Raw genomic sequence first — 27,063 nt, 5'->3', positions numbered from 1 at the left:
ATTACAGTTCAACGCAATTGAATCATTAAGTTTTTAAATTAATATTTTTATCGGTTTACTAATCAGTTCAGTTTTCGAAATCTTACAAAATACAATAAAATACACTGAAAATATTTTAAAAACCGCTAGAAATCTGATTTTCAAATGGAATAAATTTCAATGCTTCTGGTATATTAATAAAAACTAAAAATATATATAAATAGAGAAAAAGACAAATAGATCCCTGACCTTTTGCCCCGTGGACATTTTCGTCCCTAACCATTGAAAAATACTTTTAAGTCCCTGACCTTCACAAAACTTGGACGGATCAGTCCCTGAAAGAGGCATTTGGACGGATCAGTCCCTGACGGAGGCATTTGGACGAAGGGACTGATCCGTCTAAGCTTTGTGAAGGTTAGAGACTTAAAAGTATTTTTCAATGGTCAAGAATGAAAATGTCCGAGGGACAAAAGGTCAGAGACCTATTTGTCATTTTTCTCATATAAATATTATTCATACACCAAAGACATATTCTTAATATCCGTATAAAAACACAGTTGTTATTAATTAAATATGTATTTAAATTATTTTTTAATTAACAAAATAAAATAAACTTGTATATGATTGTTAAGAAAATATTAGTGTTAAATTAGTGTTTATTATAAAAGATATACCTGTAGTTGAATTTAAAAAAATAAAGAATTTTTTTTTGTAAAGTGCGAGAAACAAAAAAAAATCTTTCTAAATTCAATCTACCGGAAAAAAATGGAGAAACATTTTTGGGATGGGTATGTGGTGAATTTGGCAACATCAGAAGTTCAGAACTAAGAAATTTTCAAGCTTTTTTTAAAAAAAATCTCACAGGATGCCAGAACTTTATTTTCATATTTCTGGATTTTACCGACAAATCTCATTTTGGAACATTACACTAAAAAGCTTTTTATATATAAAAATTTTCAAACAATTTTTGCAAGACTTCATTCGTTAAATTTGATAAGTTTACATTAAGTAAAATTTATTTTTTGGTAACCTCTTTGGGCAAAATAATTTTTAAAAATTGAAAAATACGTAGAAATCAAATTATTTTCTCTTTTTTTTTCATGTATTTTCAAATATTCCAAGAAAAAGTTTGGTCTAAATGCCTAAGTTATTTTCTACCCATAAAAAATATTACATTTTGCCAAACTAAATTTTGTTAAAAATTAAAAATTTTAAATTAAAATAATAATTTATTTATAATTAAAACAATATTTGAATTATTGCCTTAATTTATTGGATAAAACATTATTTTTATCTCCAACCTTTGTTAAAATTTTAAGAAACTACTCCTAAAATTTAATTTGCATTTATTTTGTATATATTTTATAGAGCTATACCCTTTCATATTATCAAGCCCTCTCAAACTATGTCATAGACTCATAGTTATCAGATAGTTTGTTAATTTCCCTTTACAGCAATTAGTTTGCTAGTTTCCTCTTATAGCAGTAAGTTAATTGTTTTTTCTTTTGTAAGTTGTAACAGTTACAACAGTTACATAGCAGCAAGTCAGCTTAATTAATACTAAGTGGACATGATGGCAACGTTGTAAATATGGTTTTAAAAATTAGACCGGACCAGACGGTCCAACTGATCCAACTATGACTCAGACATTATTGCGGTTCAGATCAATATCAAAAACTGTTATCCTGAAAACCGATAGAAAATTGTTGAACTGGCTGAGAACTGGTCGGTCTGATCGAACCAGAATCTGGCCGGTTCTCATGAAACGAAGCCGTTTCACAGAAAGCACCAGGTTCTCCTCACCTCAGTGAAGTCCTAGGTGCCTCCCATTCCTCTACACTGCAGTCCCCCCACCCCAAATCACAACCCTAGGTCATAGAAGTCTTCCCCGCCGCCACAAGGAGTGAGAATTAGCGCCGGCGGCCATTGCACTCAAGCACTACCATGTCTTTGTTCGGTCGTCTGCGCTTTTTCCTCGTTCAACAATCGGTGTGTCTTGCTCGAGCTTGCCGTCAGTCATTGGTCTTCGTCTACTTAGCTGCTCTTCTGCCGCCGCCCGTCATGCTCAGGAACAACCGACTAGAACTGGATATTATGTTTGATGACCAGTAACTAAAACTAAAATTTCAATCCCAGGACACAAAATTTCAGTTCTTTCAGTACCTCTAAAAAGGGGATACATAAGACTAAAATTTTTTGAGACAGAGACTGAAATTTTAACATTTCTTTAAAAAAATACTCTTATTTAACTTTTCAAATTTTAAATCTACTTTTTCATTTTCCATTTTTAATTATTTATCTTAAATTAAACATGATACTGAAACATAACTCAATTCAGTACATTTTACACCAAATACAATACAAAGATCTCTCAATCTCTATTTTCTTGTATTGATCTCTTAGTTTTAGTCCCTCTTCGAAACGCAACCTTATAGATTTGCTTGGACTATGTTAAAGTTTTGCTTTATTATATATTACTGTTCTCATCTATTCTCCTTAGGGGGTAAGGGTGAAAAAGGCCAAGTAACATACTAAGAGCCTACAGCCTGACTTTTGTTTAGTTTAGTCTCACCTGACCTGACAGAAAATAAACTCAAGCCTAGAATATTTTAAAAGATTAAATATTTTAGTAAGCCAAGCTCAGACATATAAAATAGCCTCTCTTTTTTTACCAAAAAAAATAGCCTTTTTAACATGTTAGACTAACATGGTCCCGTGAAGTAAAAATATATAAATATATAATTTGTTTATACTATAAAATATAATGGTGAGAGTTTAAATTTATATTTTTATGTTATTTAGAAACTTTTATCCACTAAGTTATTTTTTTTCTAATGGCATTTATACATTTTTGTTTTTAAATATATTTAATATCTATGATTTTATTTATTTTGCTATTTTTATTTTTTAAAATTATCAAGTTTTTTAACAAGTTTCACAAGAAGTCAGGTTTAGTATTTAATAAATAAGTGATACTATATATACTAGTATTTTTGTAACCAAGTCCAATCAAATTGGTGCAACTTCAGTGCAAAAAAAACGTTAGCATACGTCAGACACATGTACTATTTCTCTTCTTCTGCACTTTCTATAGCACATAAAATTTTGCACATAACACAAACTTATCGATATAATATACAAATTTTTGCATATAACACACAAAATTTTACTGCAAATGTATTTTGTTAGTTGAATGAGTTAATATTTTGAGTATGTAGTCCTTCAAAAATTTATGTGATGCACATCAAAATTTGTGTTATGTCCCAAGATCCTTGTGATGTACACCATAATTTATGTGTTATGCGTATTTCATTGGTATAGTATACAAATTTTTGCATATAGCACATAAATATTTGTATATAGTACAGAAATTTTTACACATAGTATACAAATTTTGCTACGATTGTATTTTATTTGTTGGGTGAGTCAATGTTCCAAATATATAGTCTTCTAAAAATTTGTGTGCTGCACATTAAAATTTATGTACTGCGCATATTTCATTAGTTGAGTGTCAATATTTTAGACATGTGATCCTTCAAAATTTTTGTGATATATACTAAAATTTGTATGTTGTGCACTAAAATTTATGTGTTATGCAATATGCATAAAAATTTATGTACTCTAATTTTCGTAACATTTATAGGAGAAGAAGAAGATGAAAATGACGAAGACGATGATAATGATAATAAAAGAGGATCAAAAAGAAAAAAAAAGAAATTAAACAACATCAACAATAACATCAAAAATATAAAAAAAATGGTGATGATGACGATAGTAGTGGTGACAACGACACATTGAAAAAAATGTACAAAAAAAAATAACAATGATAATAACAAATGAGAAAAAGAGAAGGACGATAAAGAATAAGTAAAAAAAGAAAAAAAGCAAACTTAGTTAAAGACTTTATTCAAAAATACTTAGGCCCTGGGTAAATAATTTAAATAAGTTCTTTTGAAAAAGGAGTTTAAAGTATAAGGACTTTTATTAATAGTAGCAAACTGAGATTTCATAGCATACAAAATATTCAATACAAATTTAATAATAAAAATAGAATGATAAAATGATAAAAAAAAAATACCTGGAAGAAATATATGCTGGTTCAGATGGAACAGAAGATGGTGGTGAATGGTCAATACTTTCAGCAGATGAATCATTACGTGAAAATGGTGGTGGAAGGCCAACACTTCCAGTAGATGGAACATTGCGTGAGCATGATGGTGGAAGGCCAGTGCTTCTAGAAGATGGAACCTTGACTGAAAATGGTGGTGGATGGCCAGTATTTCCAGCAGAAACATGAAACATTTTTCCACAGAATCAAGAACGAAAGTAAATTTTTTTGTTTTGAAATCAATTTTTTTTCACGGAAGTGATAAAATGACTTATCAAAAAGGAGAAAGTCATCTATTTTTACCTCTTCCAAAAGCTATAAATTAACTTTTCGAGAAGTTAAAAGCTCTTCTTAAAAATAGTGCCAAACACGCTTATCGTAACTTTTCATAATTCAAAAGTAAAAAAAAGTAACTTTTGTGCGTTCCCAAACGGGCTCTAAGACCATCTCCAGTAGGGAACTCATCCCAGTTCCTGTTTATGGCCCACCTGTCATAAAAAGTAACTCCACATCAGCTTTTGGGTCATAAACAATAAATAGGAACTCAAAGCATCTCTCTCTTCTTTATTAGGAGGAACTAACTTTAGTCCCTATTGTGGTCCCACTTAATTAATTAATTAAAATACTTAAAATTAATATAATTAATTTTTTTCAATAATATTATTTAAATTTATAAATTTAAAAATAATTCATTATTAAAAGATATTAATATTAAATAAATTCATATATAATAATAATACACAATATATAATTCGAGATTATACTAATTTATAGTTTTGTGTTTACAACTGCTAATTTTAATAATATCATTAGCATTTTAAATTTTAAAAATAAAAATAACCAACTCAACTAAAAATTATTTTATAAGGTATAAAAATTAAATTTATTTTTTAATGTAAGTAAATTTAATTAATTATAATTTAATATAATAATATAAATAATATTCAATATTAATTATAATATAAATAATTAATATAAATTATTAATTAAATAAAAACTTAATTATTTAATCTAATTAATTATTTAATTAATTATTATTTAAATAATTAATATAAATTATTAATTAAATAAAAATATAATTTTTATTATAATTATTACTAATTTAATTATTATTTAATTATTTAATTATTTCAGATTTTATATTATTATTTTTTTTTATAATAATTTGCCAAATGGCAAGTTGTTATTGGTTAATTTGAGTTCCTGCTTAGAGGGACTCCCTTACCTTGATCCTTGTGCGGGAACTCACTCCTTCTCTTCTCCAATGGTTAGAGTTCCTATATGTCAGAAAAAAGTCAAAGAAAAACTCACCATTGGAGGTGCTCTAATACACCTAGTATTTCTCTTAATAAATAACCTATAACAAGCAACAAATCTTCTTACAGACCTGCTAAGAATAAAATATCGTCTATTTCTACCCTTACTTAGCGATCATTTTAAAATTAAATTTTAAATTTTTGTATTTTACATATGTCAAATGCAAAATAAATTATACCCTTCCTGGGGAAAAAAATCCTCTTAATATGATTCGGGCTTCCTTACCGTCCATAATGAAAAAGGAATTTTAAAAGTAAATAAATTCATAAGCACATACACTACCATCATCGCCTAATATTCTAATATATTTTTAGAAAAAGTGTTAGATGTCAGTAATTTTTGTGTTTTGTAATCAATAATTAGTTATTAATAATATTTTTAATTTTGTGAGATTAAATCTAATAATGTAGAATCATTTAATTTTTTAATAAATAAATACTAGCCAATTTTTTAAAAAATTGTTGGCCCTAGATTTTTTCTATTTTTAGTTGGATCTCACTCTCTCTCTCTTGTTTGTCAAGCAGTCAAAACAAGCAAAATATAAGAACGGTCGAGTCATCATCTGGTGAAACATGATAGTCGGTTTTGGGGTTATCAGCTATGGAAATCGTTGCAACAAGATCAAGGTACTTGAAATTGTAGCAATAGTTAAGATGGCCAAAGATGTCTTGTGCTCTGTCTCAGTCGTTTTCATTGTCACGACCTAAAATGAAAATAATCCCTTAATAAGCTTATATTTTAAATAAATTTATAAATTTTAAAATAAATAATTACATATTTTTAATAAAAAATAAAATAAATTAATAGAATTGAATTCTGTTTATGATATATAGAGCAGATAACGTTTAAGTATTTAGTAAAATAGGTACTCATTGCAGATTATTATTTTTGAATAAAAATGCTCACATAATTAAAAATTTATTCTTGAAAAAAAAAATTTTCTTTTGAAAATGGAGTAAGTTTTGCAATTCAATAATTAGACAATACATCTATAATTAACATGAGACTATATAAATATTATCATAAAAATAATTTTATTTAGAAAATAAGAATTTATATGAATAAGTGAATCAATAAGGGAGTTCTCATACAGAAATCAAATCAAATAGTCCACTTTGGCAGCTCCACCTCTAAGGTAGCCATTTCCTCTTGTGTGTCCGTACGGAATAACAGATCCAACGTGTGGCCTATACATTAGGCTAGCAACGCCCCTGCTAGCTGAAGTCTGAGTCAGATGTATCTAGGTTAACGTCATGACCGTCGTTAATTACGATTTTCTAATACGAGTCTCCCAAACCAATTCAAAACATATAAGTTCAAATATTACATATTCTTGAATCTTTCAATATATGAGGTAGTAAATCAAATCAAATAATACTTTCTTATCCAAATTATTTTCAATCATATTTTTTCAATCTTAAGGCATTTCAAACATATTTCACAATTTCAAAATAAGGCAATTCACTTAAATAAAATATTTGGAGAAGAATTTTACTCAAATACAACTTTCTAAATGGCAATACCAAAATGCAATTTTTTATATTACTATAGAAACTGCTACTGGCAGTAGTGGTTTAGGGGAGCACGTAAACCGCTACTGGCAACCGCGGTTTACGTGGAAGGTGGTGCTAACAGAAACCGCTATAGGCAGCAACGATTTTTGTGTTAGGTGGCCTGGTCATAAACTACTACAGGTAGTAGCGATTTATGTGTAATCTATGTATATGGTGCTTGGCTATATAGACCTCTCCAAGGCATCGAGGTAGTAGTGGAGTGTCATTTTTTACAAATGGATGGTGAGAAGAGTTTTCTAGCTCTAGTACATTACTCTGGGAAAATTCAGAAAAGCAAAAGACACGGTGTTAAATTTACGGATAGGAAACCGCTTAGCCTTTCTATCCGGTCGTCGAGTACGTTGGCAGAGATTAAAAACAGCAAATTATAGAAGCTCGGTGTGTGTGGGACAAAATGGGTAAAAAAGATGTCCTAGAAGATTTCCATTGCTGTTGTGTCAGCTGGTGTGAGGTGTGAAGTATGAGACGTTTGTGATAGGGGCATCAGAGCCGAATCCTCAGTCGACGACGATGGGTGGTGCCTCAACGTTGATGCATGTGGTAGCACCTTCTTGTCCGATCCCTGATCCTCCATGTGTTGCGGTTGGTACTGCTAGTATGCCTCGTGGTGTTCCTGATTTTGAAGTTGAGACTGGACCGGATCGAGTTGAAAATGCGATGCGGGACGATGATTTGGATGATGACCCGGTCGACATTGTTGGGGACAATGATGATGATATTCCGAGCAATACACATATACCCCATAGGCCATTGGATTTCGGCACACAACAATATCCTCCACACTTGTCAACCTTGAACTTGGAAGCCATAGGCCAACAGGCGGACGTCGATGCAACCTTTGGGGGTTAGGGTCTGCATGATGCAACTGCTCTAACGGAATTTCAGATTGGCCAATATTTCCAGAGTAAGGAGGAAGCTATGTTGATCTGGCGTGGAGTTGAGTACAGGGTGATGAATTCAGACCATCTCAAATACCATGGGAGATGCAATGAGTTCGGCAAAGGGTGCACGTGCATGATTCGTATCACGCTCTAACAAAGGAAGAGCACTTGGGAAGTTAGGAGGTACAACGGACCACACACGTGTTTGGCCACATCGATATCGAGCGATCATAGACAGCTTGACTATCATGTCATATGTGAGAGGATCTTTTCGTTGGTCAGAGCGGATGCGTCGGTTACGATTAAAGTGTTATAGGAAGCAACTAAGGCAACCTATGGTTTCAGCCCTTGCTACAGGAAGGTCTGGATGGCGAAGCAGAAGACAATAGCATAGATCTACAGTGACTGAGATGAGTCTTATGGCGAGTTGCTCTGTTGGATCCTTGGGGTGACATCCACCATGGAGGGTACGATTGCTCTGTTGAAGACCTCTCCGTTAGAGTGGGTGATCAGGTTGATGAATCAACTATCTACTTTCATCGTCTTTTCTGGAGATTTTCTCCCTGTATTGAGGCTTTCCGACACTGCAAACCGCTAGTCAGTATTGACGGTATGCACTTGTATGGCAAGTATGGAGGGACTTTGCTGCTGGCTATTGCTCAAGACGGAAACTCAAATATCTTGCCCATTGTGTTTGCACTTGTGGAAGGAGAAAATGTAGAGTCTTGGGCATACTTTCTGGCCAACCTGAGAAGACATGTGACTCTACAACCAGGTATTCTGGTGATATCTGACAAGCATAACGGCATCAAGGCTGCACTAGACGCACCTGATAGTCTTTGGCTACCTCCTCATGCTTATCGAGCATTTTGCATTTGACATGTTGCCGCCAATTTCACTCTCAGCTTCAAGGGGGCAGGATGCAAGGAGGCTACTAGTGAATGCTGCTTATGCGAAGACAGAAGCCGAGTTTTAGTATTGGTTTGATATTATGAGAACTGAAAATCCGGCCATGTGTGATTGGACAAACAGGATGGAGTACGAGAGGTGGACACAGTACAAGGATGGCGACAGACGATATGGCCACATGACGACCAACATATCTGAGTGCGTTAACTCAGTTTTGAAGGGCACAAGGAATCTACTAGTGACTTTGTTGGTGAAGTCGACATATCTGAGGCTTGCAGAGCTGTTTCTTGTTCGAGGTCTGACGGTAAAGGCACAACTAGGATCTGGGCACCGGTTTGGCCACGCGCTTGTGAAAGCCATTGAGCGGAACTTGAGGGATTCAAGGTGCTTCACAGTTACACTGTTCGACAGGCATCAGTCTGAGTATACCGTGGTGGAGACTACTCCTACAGGTAACTACTCCTACAGCATGTCTGAGGTATTCAAGGTGTATCAAATGGGCTTTTCACCTTGTATTCCAGAAGGGCTTTGCCCCCTATATGATGGACCGATTGTCATCCCTGACCCTAATATGAGACGTGCAAGAGAAGGGCGACAACGATTCACCAGGATCCACAACAACATGGATGACGCTGACCCTAGTAGACCGAAGTGATGTGGCCTATGCAGACAGCCCAGCCATACTCGTAGGAGTTGCCCTCAACGAGGCTCGACGGCCGGGTCCCAGATTTAGATGTTTTCATCACTTTGTATTAGGTTATGCAGTAGTTGTTGTTCATCTTGGTTATTTAGTTGTTCAATCCTACATGTAAGGATGTCGCAGTAGTAAGGTTTGCATTTGTTCTTGTTTTAGGTAATGCATTAGTACTTTGTTATCTTGTAATGATGTATTTTTTTTCATATCAGTTGTATGGTAACGTGTTGTTGGTAATAACGTTAAAATTGATTTCCTCTAACAAAAAACAGTTCGAAGATCATGTAATGTAGTAATTGTAAGCGGGTAATTAAAGTCAAACAGTCATCAACATAAAAATAAAACATAACCGATAATGCTAATGCAAATATATAATCATACAGTCATAACACATAAGTATAAAACATAACAGCCGAAATAAATATAAAGTCATACAGTCATGGACATAAATATATAACATAAGCGGAAAACAACTAATGAAACCAGCACAAGACCAGGATCTAATCTTCGCCATCATCTTGCTCATCGTCCCCGAATGCACCAAGTAAATGAGAACCTATGCCACATCGGGGAGGACGCTTCACTCTAGTAGGTCGATGGGGCTCATGTGCTACCTCGTCAGTTGGCGGGGCCACTCCAAATGTAGATTGGGGCATTCGGCCCATGGTGAACCATGTGTCATACGAGCTACCTGCAAACTCGTTCAAGTCGACCATGTACTGTGCCTGATAGTCCGGTGCCTGATACTCTAGTGCCTTAACCTGGATATCTGGCATCTATGGATGGTAAGCTGGGGTATCGGGCTGGATATCCGGCATCTGCGGATGGTAAGCAGGTGCATCAACCTGGACTTGGAGATGTCCGTCATCATCCCTATGATGGTCGCGAACTCTGCGTAGAACTGTGAACTACCCATCTGATCGTCTATGTCCATGGTCATCGTAGTGGTACCGAGATCAGCATGCATCTGTGCACTATCGTGGAATGCTTGAGAACTGGATCCAACTGTGAATGTCCCACCCCCAGCCCCAGTCTTTGTGTCTCCACTAGTCCCACCACCAATCTGGGTACCACCACCAGCCCCCTACATCTAGCATTGGCCCGACGAACATGGTGCTCGCCAATACCTCCCCCGTCCCCACTTGCCTCATCCTCCTGCATCATATCATTTAACCATCGCAACTCCTGACCAGTGTCCAGGGCACCAATACAATGGCGTCTCTTGACATGCCTGTTGTCCGGCATGTCGGGCACTTGTACTCTTGGTGGTGCCTATGACGACCCTCTCTGAAAGGCCTCGGCCGGTATCTCCTCGTGCCTAGGATCCGCGAATGCGGATCTGGGGAAAAGAACCCTGTGCGCCTCCCGGTGCCACCAATCTAAGAACTCAGTAGAGGGGCATGGATTAGGCACTCTGTCGATAGTAAGGACGAAATCAACTATGTTCTGCCAGTGTAAATGCCATACCTGATAGTAATGGCGAAATCACCTATCTCTGACCCTACCGTCCTTAGCATGCAGCCAGTTTATGTTCAAAGCCCCCTCAGGAACATGTTTCACACCGCCAAACTATGGGACCACCCTATCAACTTGATGCCACTCAATGATGGCAAAATATATCAGGCTGGTAACTGCTCGCCATAACCGACAATGCTCCTCCATAAGTATCTCAGGATGAACTACAGCAAGTACGTCGAGGCCGGAGTAAGGCTCCCATACAATCTAAAAATTAAACATTCTTGAACGTTAGAACAGAACGTATATATAGTCAAAATGATGAACCCCAACTAATGAAACCAACCACAGACATGAAACTTACATCTCGAGTGCTCAATCGATCTAATGCAACACGATAGTTTATAATCCTTTGCTTCTTTCCAACATTTGGTGGTAAGTATGCTGCCCACCTGAATGATAGTAAGCGGTTTAATGAAGGTATAACACGACATATAATATTTTATAAACTTCAAACAAATAAAGAATATCTGGATGCCAACGGAAATGAAAAATTCTCAAACCCGGAAGGCTTCAAAGAGGGAAATCGCCAGAAGATCCAACTCTATAGCAGTTGGAGAGGACCTACCAAGTTGATAACATTTTTATTCGCCACCCGACACATGTATCGATACAACTATGCCAATGCGGCGGACTCCCAGCTATAACTGTCCATGTCATCAAGATTCGCCACAAAAGGGCAACCACCGAATATGAACCCGGTTCACACTCTTGTCCCTAAATAACTGAGTGGATAACAACTCCATGATATAGGCACGTGTGTATATGCGAACAATATCCTCGGTCGCATCTGCTGGTAACACCCTAAACCTCTCATGGAACCATGTGAAGTGGATTGTCATCTGCTTGACCTTATTTGGCGGTGGCAGCTCACCGAATAACTCCTGAAATCATTCCCAAGCTGGTCGGCCACCCTCTATGAATTTTTCAAACTTTGCCAGACACTCACTAACGGCTTTTCCATCAACAGGCAACCCAAGCTGAAACGTCACATCTTGCAGCGTCATGGTGCACTCTCCAAAAAGCATACAAAAAAGTGTGCATCTCGAGACGCCACCTCTCAATTAACGCACAGACCATAGGTTCATCCAACTAGAACTAACGACTGTTTAGCCTGGCCAAGTGGTACAAACCAGTCCTCTCTAAATAAGGTATGATTTGTTCATGTATAGGCATATTTTGTTGCCACTGAACGCACCATGCAGGAAAGATATACACACAGCAGTTAAATTCTACCTGATACACGAAAAGCTCTAACTATTAGACCAAATAAATAAATAATACCACAACTAAACAATTAAGCAATTAAATTATTATTTAATTAAGAATTCAAATTGTTAAATCATTAATTTATTAAATAATTAAAAAAATTCAAAACATATTAATACTAAATAATTAAAAATTATTCTACTTCATACATGCATAAACACGGAATAACATCCGCATTAAATCTAACACCCTAAACTATAAATCCTAATTAACCAGATTGGTTTTATATGATAAAATTGGTTATTAACCAGTTATAAAATTTAAAAACCGATTTTTAGTCAGTTATAAAAATAAAAACTGATTTTGAAAAAAAATTGGTTTTTGAATTAAAAAACTAGTTTTTGTAAACATAAACCCTTTTTGGATAAAAACCGGTTTTTGGACCAAAAAAACCTATTTCTTAAAAAAATGTTTTTTTAAAAATCGAATTTTTAAAATAAAAAATTGAAATTAAAATTTTTTAAAATTTGGTTCTGGTTTTGTTTAACCAGTTAAAAATCGATTTTTTAAATTTGGTTTTGGTTAACCAATTTTGAAAAATACGGATATGATTTTAAATTTGTTATGTTGAGTTAGTTAACAAAATGTGGTTATGAACTTATAATTTTTTATCCGGTTAACGACATTTTGGTTTTTGGATGTTCACCCCTAGTACATTCTACATCCTAAAATCCAATGTCTAATACTCAACTATAAACGTTAAATTATAAATTCTAGCTCCTATACCATATATACTATATTCTATTTAACAAATTCTAATATTTAGAAAAAATAAAACAAAGTTAACCTCGTCGATAATGGTACTGGCAATATGGGCAACGCCGTTCAGTCGGCACAAGCTCTATTCATCTGCCATGATGTCCAATTGATGGTCAGCACTGAGAAAACCCGAATCCACTTTCAAAGTGCTCCTCCCTCTCTCTAGAATTTTCTCTCTCTAAGAAAATTCCAACTCCACACCAAATGAGGAATCTGCAACTAGCTTCCACTAGCGGTTTACATTCACGCATCACAACACATAAATCGCTACTACCTGTAGCAGTTTATGACCAAGCTTCCTTCCACAGAAACCGCTACTGCCTATAGCGGTTTCTGTTAGCGCCATCTTCCACGTAAACTACGACTGCTAGTAGCGGTTTACGTGCTCCCCTAAACCGCTACTATCAGTAGCAATTTCTATAGTTATATGAAAAATTGCATTTGCGTATTGCCATTTAGAAAGTTGTATTTGAGTAAAATTCTTCTCCAAATATTTTATTTAAGTGAATTGCCCTTCAAAATAAGTAAGTAACAACCAATACTTCAATGCTTCAAAAATACATATTCGAATAAAATCAAATGTTTTAAAATAATATAAAACTTCATCAAATATATATATAGTCTCATGTGCATATTAAAATGAACTTAACAAGGATAAATATTTAGTTTTAGTAAATCGATTATTCAAGCCAATTTAAAATTATTTGATAATAATATTTGTAAGTATAATTATAAGTTTAAAGTACCATATATCAAAATAATTATAGATGCAAGGCCAAACAATTATAAATGTAAAGCCTATTCACAAATTGGTTTCAAGGGACTCAAGAGACCAAACACGGAGTGCCAAGATAAAAGGTGAAAAGGTTAAAGTAGAGTGGAATGAAAGAGCACAAAATTTGGATCGAGATAGTAGCAACAACTTCAATTCTCACTACAGCAACATCAACAACCACCCCAGTAGCAACAACATGGGGCAACCACGATAACAATGGCAGCGAATCCAACACCCTACGGTAGTTTAAAATTGAGCAAAGGTAGAAAGGGACATCAAGCAGGATAGGACAAAGTCAATAATAAAGCTTTATGGCAAATCAATAATAGAGCTTTATGGCAAGACAAGGCAGAACAAGATTAGTCTTACCAAAGAAAAAGGGGATGGAGCATCAGCATCTCCGATGACCCTCACCGGCAAGAACAGAATCGGCAAAAGCAAAGTGGAGCTAGGGCAATTGCAAAGTTTCCAACGGTGACTTCCGGTCACGTCAGCGCCGTTCCCGACGACCAGAGGCGTGGTGGTGCAGCCTGCAGCAACGGCGAAGGCGTACCAGCTCATCCCTCCTCGCGGGACTCTCCTTCTCTCACTGGCCATCGCGTTTCTCTCTCCTCTACAAGCTCCTCACTTTCTCTTCAAAGCCCCGTACGCCGCGACGACGACAACAAAGCTCCCTTCCGGCGACAACAAAGCTCCGTTCCAGCGACAGCGACAAGGCCCGGCAGCGACGAGATGTTGTCCCCTTCCTCTATTCTATACATCGCGTCTTTCTCTTACACATGCGATGGCTTCTTGTGGCAGCAATGGAGTCCTCGATGACGGCAGTGGAAGCTCCGGCGAAGTCAGGAACGGTCTCCAGAGGCGACGGCGAGACAGCACCACCTCTCTCGCGTTTCTTCCTTTCTCCTTCCCCTATTCCCTCCTTCGATCTCCTTCTCCCTCTCTCTTCCTAATCCGCAACAACGACGACAACGGCAACTCCCAACTCCGCCAGCACTGTCCCTTCCTCCCCTCTCTTCTTCCCGATCCTCACTCTCTCCGCTTCTCCTGTGAGTGCGTGTAGCATGTGAGGTGAGAGATGAAAGTGTTTGAGTTAACTTTGAAATTAGGGTTAAATTTGAGAAAAGAGAAATAAAGATAGTTTGGTAATTTTTAATAAAAGTAAGGAATAGAGTAATAATTAAAACAAAAAAATTAATTATTTTGAGAATACCATTTATTTATAAACTCATCAATTAGTTTCAAATAGCTACTCTAATTTAAAAATTAGAGATAATTTAATTAATTTCCTTAGTTCATAAAAGTAAATTTAAATACCTTCAATAAAATAATTTCTATAATAAAAAGCTGAATTTAATAAAATAAAACATAACTCATTCATCATTTAAATTTTCTGAAAATAAGAAGTGTTACATTCATTCTTGGTTCCTCAGTGCCTTTGCAGTCCTTCAGTGCCTCATTTGCTTGTCATCCAATGCATTGTATCATCAAATTCAACCGAAATCATCACAGTTCAATTGTACTGCCGTGCTGTCTGCAAATTCATCAGGGCAAATGCGTCTTCGTTGCCTTCATTATCAGTCTAGGCACTTACCAATTACCATATATCCATTCCAGATATCCATATCAATTGTATCTTGGAAATGCTGAGAGGATTTTGAAAACACCCAGCCACACAGAGGGCAAAAACTCTTCGGGCTAGCTTCTACTCCTCGGTTAATAGTACATAGCCATCAATTCATCGAAACTGCTGACGAACTTCAGATTCCATACTGCCCCATTTCATTGATGACATGTGAATAATATTTATTATAGTCGAGAGATTCCCAGAAATGACGCCCAAATTTCCCATGTTTAGGTTCCTTAATATACCAATTGTGCAATTCTTTTAGGCTTCTATCGAACTTCTGCTTTATGGAAAGCACCTGCAAAATAAATTCAGCCAGACAAGTCAACATGTTTACTAGGACCAACCATTTCAGAAGGCGGCTAAGATTTTCCACATTGGATGTTCCATTTCCTCATATGCTTTCTACAGCACGGAACAGGGCCATTGAGTATTCTGATGGCATTGGATCTCACCAGTACTGAGAACATCAACAAGGCCCCTTTGGACTAGAGAGACATATGTAAACTTGCTGACTGCATGTGCTGCTAAAACCCTTATGTTTATAGAAAGTTAAGCTGGATCAGCTATGCTGAGAGCAACCTGGGTACTTTAAATCCAGGAAGACACTCCAAAACTATTTAATCATCCATGCTTTATGCTTACCATTTTCTGCATGTAAAAAATAATAAAAATTGATGGCTCCCAGAAAATATGAACAAAAATATTTATACCAATTGGTTAAACTAACTTCCCCAAGCCACGCTAAATCCATTAACAATATTGAGTTGAAGTGATCTACTTGGTTGCCTATTAAGCTGAGAGGACGAAAAGGAAGATTAGTGGGTGTAATTTGTAGGAGAAAACTATCACTCAAATTATCAGACCTGCAATGTGTTGTGAGGTTGAAGATGTATATTCATGCGTGGATTACCTGAGGTATATTGATTTTGGAAAGTTTGCCCGATAAATTTTCCCAACTGCTTCCAGTCCTCCAAACACCAACTGTAAGACAAGATCGGAAATCAAGAGCACATTGCAAAATGCTTTCAATAATGCCGCCTACTGCCCTTGTATCATCAGAGAGGAAACATCTGAAATGAATATACCCATTAATACACAAAACGCCGATTATTAGAATCCATCAATCAGATGTGACATACATTACTAAATAGAATAATACACAAACAAAAACAGAGCCTCATCCTACTAAGCAAAGACGACTACACAAATCAAATGACATCAATATGCTCTGTCATGGATCATGCCTAAACTAAATACATAAGCATGACATACTAACTTCGATACCTTACTCTAAGTCTACTAGTTTGGATCCATGAGAAAACATTAGTTTCCCCATTTACATATGGATAGAACTCGTGCCTATCTCATCTCCCGTTTCCCCATTCCTTTCCCACAATCCTTTGGGTGCGGCCCTTTTAACTCCATAACAGATTCTCACCCTTGTGACCCCTATCCATTTTCCAGGACAGGCAGCCCCTAAAACAACAAAAGACCCTTAATCATTTACTTTTTGAGATCTGCACAAAAGAACTAACAACAACAAAACAAAAGAACTATGGCAACTTAGTATCCACAAAAGAACTATGTACAGAAGTTGCTCTTCCGTCAGACTGAAGTACATAAACGCAGTTATCAATCTAGTTTACAAGATGGGTATATGGCTATGCAACCACAAATCCAGATCCACCAACCAGTAGAGATTGCATGTTGCACCAATATAAGCATCGCTGTCTTCCAGAGATGGTATTAAAGGGGAGAATTTACAAAGAAGAAAAGAATTTAGAGACAGAATTCATAATTCAATATACAACCTCGAGTAATCACAATTACTAAAAACACTAGCTCTAAATTGTCAATAAGAGTAAATCACCATTTCTGACCATCAAAGATGTGAGCGCTGACAAAACAAACCATAACAGATTAAAACTAACTTAGTATCCACAAAAGATTAGATCTGCTTGACAAAACTAACAAAAAGCGTTAATCACAGGTTAATTTTGTTGAAAATACCATTATTACCCTTCACTCTTTTTCCTTTCTACCTCTTCCTCTTCTGAAATCAAAATTCTCTCCCTAAACATCATAACACCCACCAATCTTGATCTAATTGGATGCAAGAGTTGAACCATTTGGATGTGTATTAACAATATTACCTTCCAATTTAGACTTAACCATAGATGCATCCATTGAGAAATTAGTCATCTTGCCAGCAAGGGAAATTACAAATTCACTATATGGAAATTTAGAATACTGAACCACTAAATTTATAACAACTATCACTCCTAACAATGAAATTAATCTCTTGGTTCCAGAGACATAGGAATTTGAATCCCAAATTCATCTTTTAATTTGCAAAAATGCAAAAAAGTACCAAGACTTAACAGGACGCTATGAACCGAAACTGAAACTTCGTTGAACAGTGAACACCCATCATCAAATGCTTCTCAAAGTTCAAATCTTTGGACTTCAATTAACATCTTTGTGCTAAAAACTTCCATGGTCAGGTTCAGGTTTGTGGAAACATAGTTTTGATGATTGCCACCTATCATCCAAATGCAACTATTAATGAGTTAGCTTCCTCACCTCTGGAGATGTCAGAAGATGAAATTGAAGCAAACCCATTGAGATTAACCACCGAAAGTTAATAACTTTGGATCTTCACCGCTATCTCCAGCAACAACTCATAGTAAGGTCTCTTTGGTACTGCAGCCATCAAAGCCAACAATGAGGACAATGGAGCCTCGCCTTCTTGTTGTTCCATCAACGGGGCCGTAGTTATGTTTCGCCTCGTACTCGTCTAAAAAAAAAAAGATTATGATCGAAAACAGGATACATTGGCCAGATCTAGCCATTATCGAATACATCATTGGCGGAAACTGGCGAAATCATGGGATAGTAAAACTGAAGCTGAACTATTCCTCTTCCTCCTACTGCAATTCCTCTTCCTCTTGTTCTTCGTTTTCTTGTTCTTGTTCTAACTCTTCGTTTTTAGCTTTCTCATAGTCGTAGATTCTAAGCTTCACTGCGAAATTATTTTGATTAAGTGTAATTTCAGATTTGAAAATTTTAGGGTTTGTGTATGTTGGGTGATGATGGATATTGCGTTGGTGCTGTTAGTGATGATAGTGGCAGCGATTCTTAGAGAATTTTAGAAGAGGAAGAGATAGAAGAAAAAGAAAGGGGAAAGGAAAAAGAGTAAAGGGTAATAAAGGCATTTTGAACAAAATTACCTATGATTAAGGTTTTTGTTAGTTTTGTCAACCACATCTAATCTTTCATGGATACTAAGTTAATTTTAGTCTGTTATGGTTAGTTTTGTCGACGCTCACATCTTTGATAGTCAAAAATGGCGATTTACTCTTATCAATAATAATCCCCAGTAACTGGTAGGCAACAAATAGATGTACACTCACATGCATAATGAATCAGCAAGATATTCCATATGCACTGACTCAAGATCCATCATATCTTTCACCTACATAAATAGGAATATCCAAAGCATTTTATATAACAACTGAATTATAATGCTATACAGATTATATTTTGTTTAACCCAAAAAGACATGAAATTGACATTCAGTGAAATAGAAGAAAATATATAACTGTCCTAGTATCATGAGTTCGTCTTGCAAGTAGAGATAAAACAAATTCCCAAGAAGTTGGGTTGTTTGGTTCTTCACAGATCGTATTTATGAAGTTGAAGTTGCAGTTTCAGTATTTTCTTTGGTGTCGTTTAATACTACTTACTTCTGTTTCCATTGTCATTATATAGAAAAGAAAATTTTTATCAGAATGAAAGGAGGATAAGATATAATTATAACCCTCAACAGATAATACAGAAGAAAAAAAATGTAGCACAGCCCACTCTTGTGCGTTCCTAAAAATGCAATTCCATTGAAGCAATTATTGCAATTAAAGTAGGCACTGAACTCAAAAAGCTCTAGCAATGAAACAAATAAAGACCCAAGATAACTAATAACAACTAGATAAATATATAATCAAACGCAGCAATTCAAACCTTATGCTGAAGGGAATGAAGCAACTTGCACCATGACACACGAGATAATTGTGATTCTACATACTGCTGCAAAGTAGATACAAAATGGTTGATCTGATGCCTGTCAGTTAGAGTAGAGCAAAGGATGCTTAGAATAACAAATATGCTTTTAAAAGTTAGTCCTTAAAATATAGAATTTATTCAAGAAACTATTTAAAGTAATGCTCATTAACTTCCCCTTAATAGACAATGGAAAAACATTTGCAAACTGCTGAATTTCAAATATTTTCCATGTCAAAAAACACTCAGCAGGTTAGTGTCGCCATCCAGACCACATGGCCCAAACATTCAGCATATCCTTGAAAAGATAGCAAGACACTTGAGCAATACCTCATCATTGTCAATATATTAAGATGTTGTGTCTCATCATGGTGTAGTTCAGAATTCAGATCCTTCTCAGTTGTATGCACCAAATCCTGTTCATCAAACCCTTAGTAGTCAACATTACTGATAGCTCATGCATAGAATTTGTTGCATTGCCGTTATTATCAACCAACCATACATGTATTATCAATTGATTCATTGAAGGTATAATATTGGTAACCATTGTTTGTAATTTAAATAGGGAAGCTTCTACATGTGAGATTTCCATTAAAATCTTATAGACATTAAATTCACAATGATATTTGTAGAAGACAATACAAAAAATGGTGGTGCATAATAATGAGCTACAATACATCAAAATACAACAACAAAGGTTTATCCCGCTGTGTGGAATTGGATACATGGAACAAACGACACTATTGTATCGAATCATGAATCATGTTTGCAATCGGCTCATCTATGCTCATGAGGGTAGATGGGACCTTAACAAGTGCTTTATAGAAGAACAAACTTTAATTTCTACTCTAAATAACCTTAAGAAGTGCCGTAACAAGACCCTAATAACATGGAAAATAATTATCCAAAAATGGAAAAATAAGCTAAAGGGGAGATAATAAAAAACATAAAATTTCATCAAACCACACCTTTAATGAGCGCCATACATCAGTCAATGAGAAAATGGCAAGCTTCACTTGTATCAAAAAGTTGAATATATCAGCATATAGTTTAGATGCAGCAGGTGTCAAAACAATACTGAGCGGCCAATCCACGCGGTAACCTAGTCCTAAGAAATCGAAAGAGCGTACCCCTGACATTATTTGAAAATTCATTATCAGATATTATACTTTCAGATACCAACATCCACAAAGAAGTTTAAAGAAAAAAATCAAATGACACTGTAGTGTTCTAACACAATAAATAAATTGATAGAGTAAAAGGACTTCTGTTAGCAATTTAACATTATTATGGCCGCATAGCTGGTCATTGTAATAATGATTCTCTGTGGGGAAAAAATTATATATATATATAGCCATTCCCAAGACCTTGCGTTAACGCGAGATGTTTGTGCACTAAGCTGTCCTTTTTCTTTAGGAAAAGCAACAATTGGATACCAATTACCAACTGGCGAAATCACCTTTCTATAGTATAGTAGTATGGATGTACCTATAGCAGAATTGGAAAGAGGTAATTTTCCATGTCCTTTCATGTACACAAACAACCTATCTTTATTAGGGTCTTGTTCACAAGAAGACTTCTGAATGGCCAACTCAAGTAGACCTTGAATTTCTGAGAGTCTCTCATTTGCTTCTGTAACAGACCACTTCTGTGATTTCAAGTAAAACAAAGAATATAAAAAGCAAATGAATGAGTAAATTTGCATCATTATAAACTATAAGCAGGTCATATCCAAAGATTTTGCAAGTCATCGTGTAAATCAGGATCTGGGAATTACATGATGCCAAAGAGACAAGATGAACAAATCTGCCCAGTCTGCTAACTCCATGAAATGATATCGCCGCAGTGCCAAAAGATGCTCTTGCAACTCAAATACTTCCTCAAGCACGTTGATGGTTAGTCTGCTAACATACTTGTATCTGATATCTTTAAAGAAAAGCAACATTGGAGTAAAACACATTTCTTAGATGGAGCAGAAATCTATATGGCATTGATCTTACCTAAAAGGATAAGCTCTTAATTTAGTGAAGGTCTAGAGTGCAGTAGTAGATTACTGCTCATACAGAATACACAGTTAGTAACAACTGTCACTGACATATCCATAACTGATTGAGTATTGTAAAGACCCTAACTGAATCCCCCTATATAAATCTCACGTACTCTCTATCATTCTCAGAATAACAATGACCATTTCAGAATCACTCACTCTATATTCTCTGAATTCTAGTAGGCCTGGCTGTTATTACTGCAGAATACTATCATTTTTAAGCACCATCAAATTCAAAAATGTCTAAATCAATTAATACTATTTACAGCTTTTCCTTATGGACTTTTTACTTCTGGATCATGTAAGCGTGCAATGTAGTTCCGCAGTTCCTATCACCAAAATAGTCCCTGATAGAACTGGTTCAGATCAACATAGAATGTTCATTCAAGAGTGTTTTCTTCTTTCTTTTTTTTTTCTTTTCCAATGTGACCAACAAACATAGAATACAGAGCGATATTCCAGAGACTCTAACTACCCTATTCTTTTCATCAGCAATCCCTAGACTGATTTTCACTCCACCAGTTCACTTGTGTTTATCGCAACTCCTAACTAATGAAAGGCCCAGCTGCAGCTCTATAAAAAGTCCCTTAAACATCCTTGCATTCCGGTAGTTAGGCACATACCGATTTCATCAGAAAAACAAGCCAATTCAGAATTATTGCTGAATCGGACCTTCATGAAACATATGCAGAGGAAAAGACTACTAAAGAAAGAAATATAAGAAACTTTAGATAAACCAATCAATAAGTTAACCATAATTAATGAACACAAAGATAAGGATACTGAAGCATGATTTCCTGCAGTAAGCATTTGTCAAGTATAATATCAAGTGGTATCTCAAAGGCTGGTGAAAAACTGTGACTGTGCTTAGCACCACAATTCTTAGTATCACTAAAACTATGTAGCAATCTTTCCCAAGTGCTCCCTCCAGATACAACTGCATCTTGCTTATGGTCCATCAAGTCCAATGAAGCACCAAAATTTTGTTTGGGGATATCAGCCAGCCCATCTTCTGTACCAATTCCCATTTCACCATATTTAGTATTCTTGTTACCGTAATTGGCTGCACTACCATTCAATGGAATTGAAGATGCACTTGTAGCTCTAGAACCAATGAATAACTTGTCCATATAAACCTTACATGGGTCCTCCACTGTCGAAAAGTTTACGTAGGGGAAAGGACGTTCATGGTTGGCTTTGAATCTTTCTCCACTCCCATCCATCCAGTGAAGCAACTCATTTCTTGTTAACATTGGATTCATACTAAGGAGATTAGGAATATTATATTTATGACCAACTTTTTGCAGTTGTAAAGTATACAAATTTGAAGTAAATGAATTATTATCAGGTTGAGCCTCACTTGTGGTTGTCCAAATAAAATTATCCTTAATGGAAAAAACATCATGGCATGATATGGAGTATCCCAGGGATCCTGGTTGCTTTTCAGTTATCTTTCGCACAATTGATTCATCATCATCAACTGAGTTATTCAATAAGTTCCCCATTTCTGAATAACTGTCAGTCATACTGTATCTATACTGAATACTGAATGCACAAGGGCACTTTGAATTCCCTGAATTTAGAGGATTAGACATGTTATTTGATATCACTCCCTCATGGGAAGACTTTAGCAAATGATCACTGGCATCTGTTTTATCACAAATTCCATGTGAATCACTCCCTGGCTTCTCATGATGACAACAATCCTGTATTGAACTATTCAAGGTAGTACCCTTCAAGAAACTTAAAGCAGATAACTGATTTTGTCCCCCAACTATGAGACAAGGCCAGTCATGATGCTGATCAGAATCCAATTGCTCTTCAGAGCCATTTAAGGACAAACTCTCAGATGAACTGTACATATCATCCAACAAAGATAATTCGTGAAGTCTTCTTGAGGAATCAGAGTCCATACTATCAGCATCCCTGAGAATTTTATACAAAATCAATTAAGTAATTACAAAGGGAAGCGCAGATTTAGGACAAAAAACAAAATGCCAAATAGCAGATGAGACAAAACATGGCACTTAGTGAATGTATCTACATGCTCACAAAAATTTGGGAGAGAGGAGACTGGGACATTACATGTTTGAACTTCTTTTATCTGCTGTTGAACGGACAATAGATTCATCTTCTTCCATGACCTGTTCTAGTTTGTCAAGATCTCCTCCAACATTATCAACAGATACTGAAGCATGTGTAGCTACCTTCAAAAAGAAATCAAGGGGAAAACATGGAAAGAAATAAGAACCTGCTCGTAAATGGGAAAACAGTCTTTTTTTGGGTCTCCATATCAATTTTAGTCCCTAGTGGGCCATATCTTATGCTTTCACTGCCCCTTAAGTGGCCCATCCCAAAATCTTAATTTTGACGAAAGTAAAAAGATGAGAAATATCATTGGCAGCAGCTGATTATGATGAAACAAGTTTACTCCATATAAGATTGTTCATTGCTGCATCATAAACTATCCCAAAAGAAACACCCCTTCAAAGAATAGAGGAAATTTGCATTTGTTGGCACTTCAAATTTCAAACATTGTATTAACAAGTAACAGTTAATATAACAATTATAGCACAATATCACTTCTATTTCAGTTCTAGGCTTAACACCATCAAGATGGCAAGAATCATGGTTGCATGAATGTTAAAGAAATACAGAGAAAATGACATTATGACAACACAAAGTTGAGAAATAAATATATTTCAACTATATCTACTATGTCAAAATATTGTTTGACATTCAAAACTAACCATATTGTTACCTAAATAATTGTACTAAAAGAAAATAAAATGTCCACATCTGGTACAAATATTCAATAAAGTTGGCTCAGATATTTTCTGCAGTTCCACATGTTTAAATACGCTAGCCTAGTAATCCCTTTCTTTTCTCCGAATACAAAAATAACTGAACGTAAATAAAAGTGACAAGTGCACATACACAAGGATCAAAATTTTCAGTATGATTACCCGTTGGTATCTGATTTCTAAGCTGCTGAGTAGGCTATCAATTTTTTCATTCATCCTTTCAAAATAGTTTTCCCTTGCGATCACCATAACATCTATAACATCTCTGCTGAAAGTCAACGGAGAAGAATAAGATGTAATACTACTAGCAAAGCCACTCCAGCAAGGAAGAAAGTCTTCAGAACTATGTTCTACAGAAGTAACATGTACACAAAGTTCAACCAATTTTAACAATACTTGCAGCTGCTGACCGGCTCTAACAAGTGGAACCAGGAAGTCTTTAAGAAATTCAGGAATGGAAACATCATCTCTCACCTGATGTTAGAGAGTCCCACCATAAGAATCAAAATAACAAGGTTATACAAAGTTATGATGCAAATAAAAACTGTCGATAGCTCAGAAAAGGCAGGAATTACTCTGATATGTGTCGATGGAACGTCCATAGAATTGCCAGATTTAAGATGAGACTTAGGAGGTAAACACTCCATGTTTTCTACAATAAACTCCTTATATGGGTCATGTATTTCTGCTTTGAAAATCCACGATCTTATGAACCCACAATATGGTTCACATGATTGAAGAAAGAGAAACTTGAGAAGTGTACAATGAGCAGTATCAGCAACCTAAATTTCATAGAGGTGTATATCAATATAAAGAAAATTCAGAAATGTAGAAAAGAATGTATATAGGCAATATGTTTTAATTCACAATACAGCATGTGCAATGCAATTTCTGGAAAGTAGGTAGTTATCCACAAGGCCACAAAGGAATAATCCCCAAACCCCCTTCCCCCTTCCTTTTTGCATTCGCTAGAAGGTGACATATGAAAGTGAGTAGCAATCTATAAAGCACAGTAACACCATTTCCGGGCCATGCCCATGTGTCAAAGACATTCTCATGTTCGTTAAATCCACATCTTTTAATCCCTGGAACCAAAATAGAGCAGAGCAAAAGCCATAATCCAGATACAAAATGATGCATAAAAATATGATAATACAATGGCAGAAGCTTAGAGAACAAATGATCCCTATATCTTGATTTATCTTTTAAGTTGGGTCTATTTTGTCAACAATTTTACAACTATGCTAATAACTCTCGCCAATCATGATCTGTAAGAGTTTTACACCCTAGAATAATAGTAGAATAAAAAGAGATGGATCATACGTTGATATTCACGTACACTGACCTGTAACTGTGCATACAAAAATGTCAATAGATCTCCTCCTCTGTAGTAGTGACGAAACTCAGCCGTAGCTTCAGTAATCACCTCCTCCAGAGAAATTTCCGAAAAGCGAAGGACCCACTTTTGTAAGTTGCATATGCTTGCAAGGGCTTCAACCCAAGTTCTTAATTCTTTAGTATGCAAGTAAAACTCAAGCAGCGTAATTTCAGAATGCACTACACTCTTCAAACATCCGGATGCAGGGAAATCAACATCAACATCAACATCCTTTGATGAATGTCTTAAAGCTATAGATGCATGAACCGTGTCCAATCCACAAAGGTACCCTTCCAAGACCTTTCCCACAGCAACTGCAAAGGCTTGATTAACAAGACTATAAGGAGGGGACTCTTGATCATTTTGACTTTGAAAACTGTCCTGTAGATTCATAATTGTAAAATAACCTACAAATTCACGGATAAGAATAACTAGAGAGCTGGTGGACCCTATAGATGTAAGCAAGTTTCCCAAAGATCGAGTGCTGGAAGCCCGATTCCAAAGACTGGAAATGTGGTGGAAGGTCCTGTCAGCTGGATCAGAACAAAATAAGGCAGAGAGTTGTTGGATGCTGAGAACAGATGATTTTACACCTTGCAAAGCATTTGTCGCCAGCCTCACAAGACTTGATTCCTGAGGCCAAAATAGTAGAGGCAAATCACACCATGTACTGAGTAGTGCTAGGTAACCAACTTTTTTCAGCCAACATCAACCAACTTTTTAAAAATTACTTTTGTTTATCTTAAATTCTAGGCCTAAATCATAAACATTTAACCTTATATCCTAAATTATAAATCTATACACTAAAGTTAACTAATGTTTGCTAACTAAAAGATGATTCCCTATACTTCCTCCAAGTGTATGTACTAACCCATTCGAAATGCATAGAAAGAAAACGTGGTTGTTTTGTTGGGATTGTAAATGCAAGAATACTTACAGAGAGAGCGGAGAGGGTTTGATCTGAGACGGAGGAAGAAGGAAACGAGGGGCGGAGTCCACTTTCAGAGGGTATGGATTCCCATGTGCTTGGTGGAACCCATGGATCTTGCAGCCTCAAATTCTGCAACAAAAATGCAAATCTCGCATCCACACCCATTGGGCACTGTCAATTGAGCGCTCTCACTAACCTTTTCGGCGTTAGTCACTTCTTGCGGAGGCGGCAACGCCGCAAAGGACGAGGCTGAGGGATTCTGAGTTACCAGGAAGCACACTGCTCGGCGAATGAAGACGGGAAGCAAGTGACCCTCTTGGTGGTGCTTAGTATTTAGAGCAAAAGTCAAGTGATTTGAAAAGTAACGTGAATTTAAAATTGAACTGGTGAGTGATGACTTGATGGTTATGGTATAATATATGAACAACAAAAAAGGA

The 27,063-nt window shown here is 35.9% G+C and overlaps 1 protein-coding gene and 1 long non-coding RNA gene across 11 annotated transcripts; both read right to left on the bottom strand.

Annotated features, from left to right (window-relative positions):
- Positions 9,825-12,231, bottom strand: LOC110271832. The gene is made up of 4 exons (XR_002362619.1): positions 11,481-12,231; positions 11,282-11,369; positions 10,930-11,184; positions 9,825-10,841 (listed from the first exon to the last, which is right to left on the bottom strand). It is a non-coding gene; the product is annotated as an uncharacterized LOC110271832 (long non-coding RNA).
- LOC107643306 lies at positions 13,891-27,057 on the bottom strand. Of its 10 annotated transcripts, XR_002362616.1 has the most exons (16): positions 26,633-27,057; positions 25,663-26,328; positions 24,893-25,099; positions 24,480-24,791; positions 23,599-23,720; positions 22,297-23,439; positions 21,244-21,385; positions 20,955-21,114; positions 20,435-20,598; positions 19,797-19,882; positions 19,428-19,527; positions 18,824-18,885; positions 16,321-16,480; positions 16,053-16,058; positions 15,194-15,705; positions 13,891-14,827 (listed from the first exon to the last, which is right to left on the bottom strand). XR_002362616.1 is itself a non-coding variant. In XM_021123355.1 (15 exons), the coding sequence occupies exons 1-15, from the start codon at positions 26,789-26,791 to the stop codon at positions 15,541-15,543; spliced, it is 3,654 nt and encodes a 1,217-aa protein (XP_020979014.1). In that variant the 5' UTR covers positions 26,792-27,057; the 3' UTR covers positions 15,118-15,540. The 10 variants fall into 10 exon arrangements, 7 of the variants coding, with proteins under 7 accessions (XP_020979014.1, XP_020979015.1, XP_020979016.1 ...); XM_021123355.1 differs by lacking the exon at positions 13,891-14,827 and having other exon boundaries at positions 15,118-15,705; XM_021123356.1 differs by lacking the exon at positions 13,891-14,827 and having other exon boundaries at positions 15,118-15,705; positions 20,955-21,111.

This window comes from Arachis ipaensis, chromosome B05 (assembly GCF_000816755.2).
Source record: "Arachis ipaensis cultivar K30076 chromosome B05, Araip1.1, whole genome shotgun sequence".
Lineage (NCBI taxonomy): Eukaryota > Viridiplantae > Streptophyta > Magnoliopsida > Fabales > Fabaceae > Arachis > Arachis ipaensis.
Note: the sequence above shows the minus strand (reverse complement) of the source record. Positions and strands in the feature narration are given on the sequence as shown.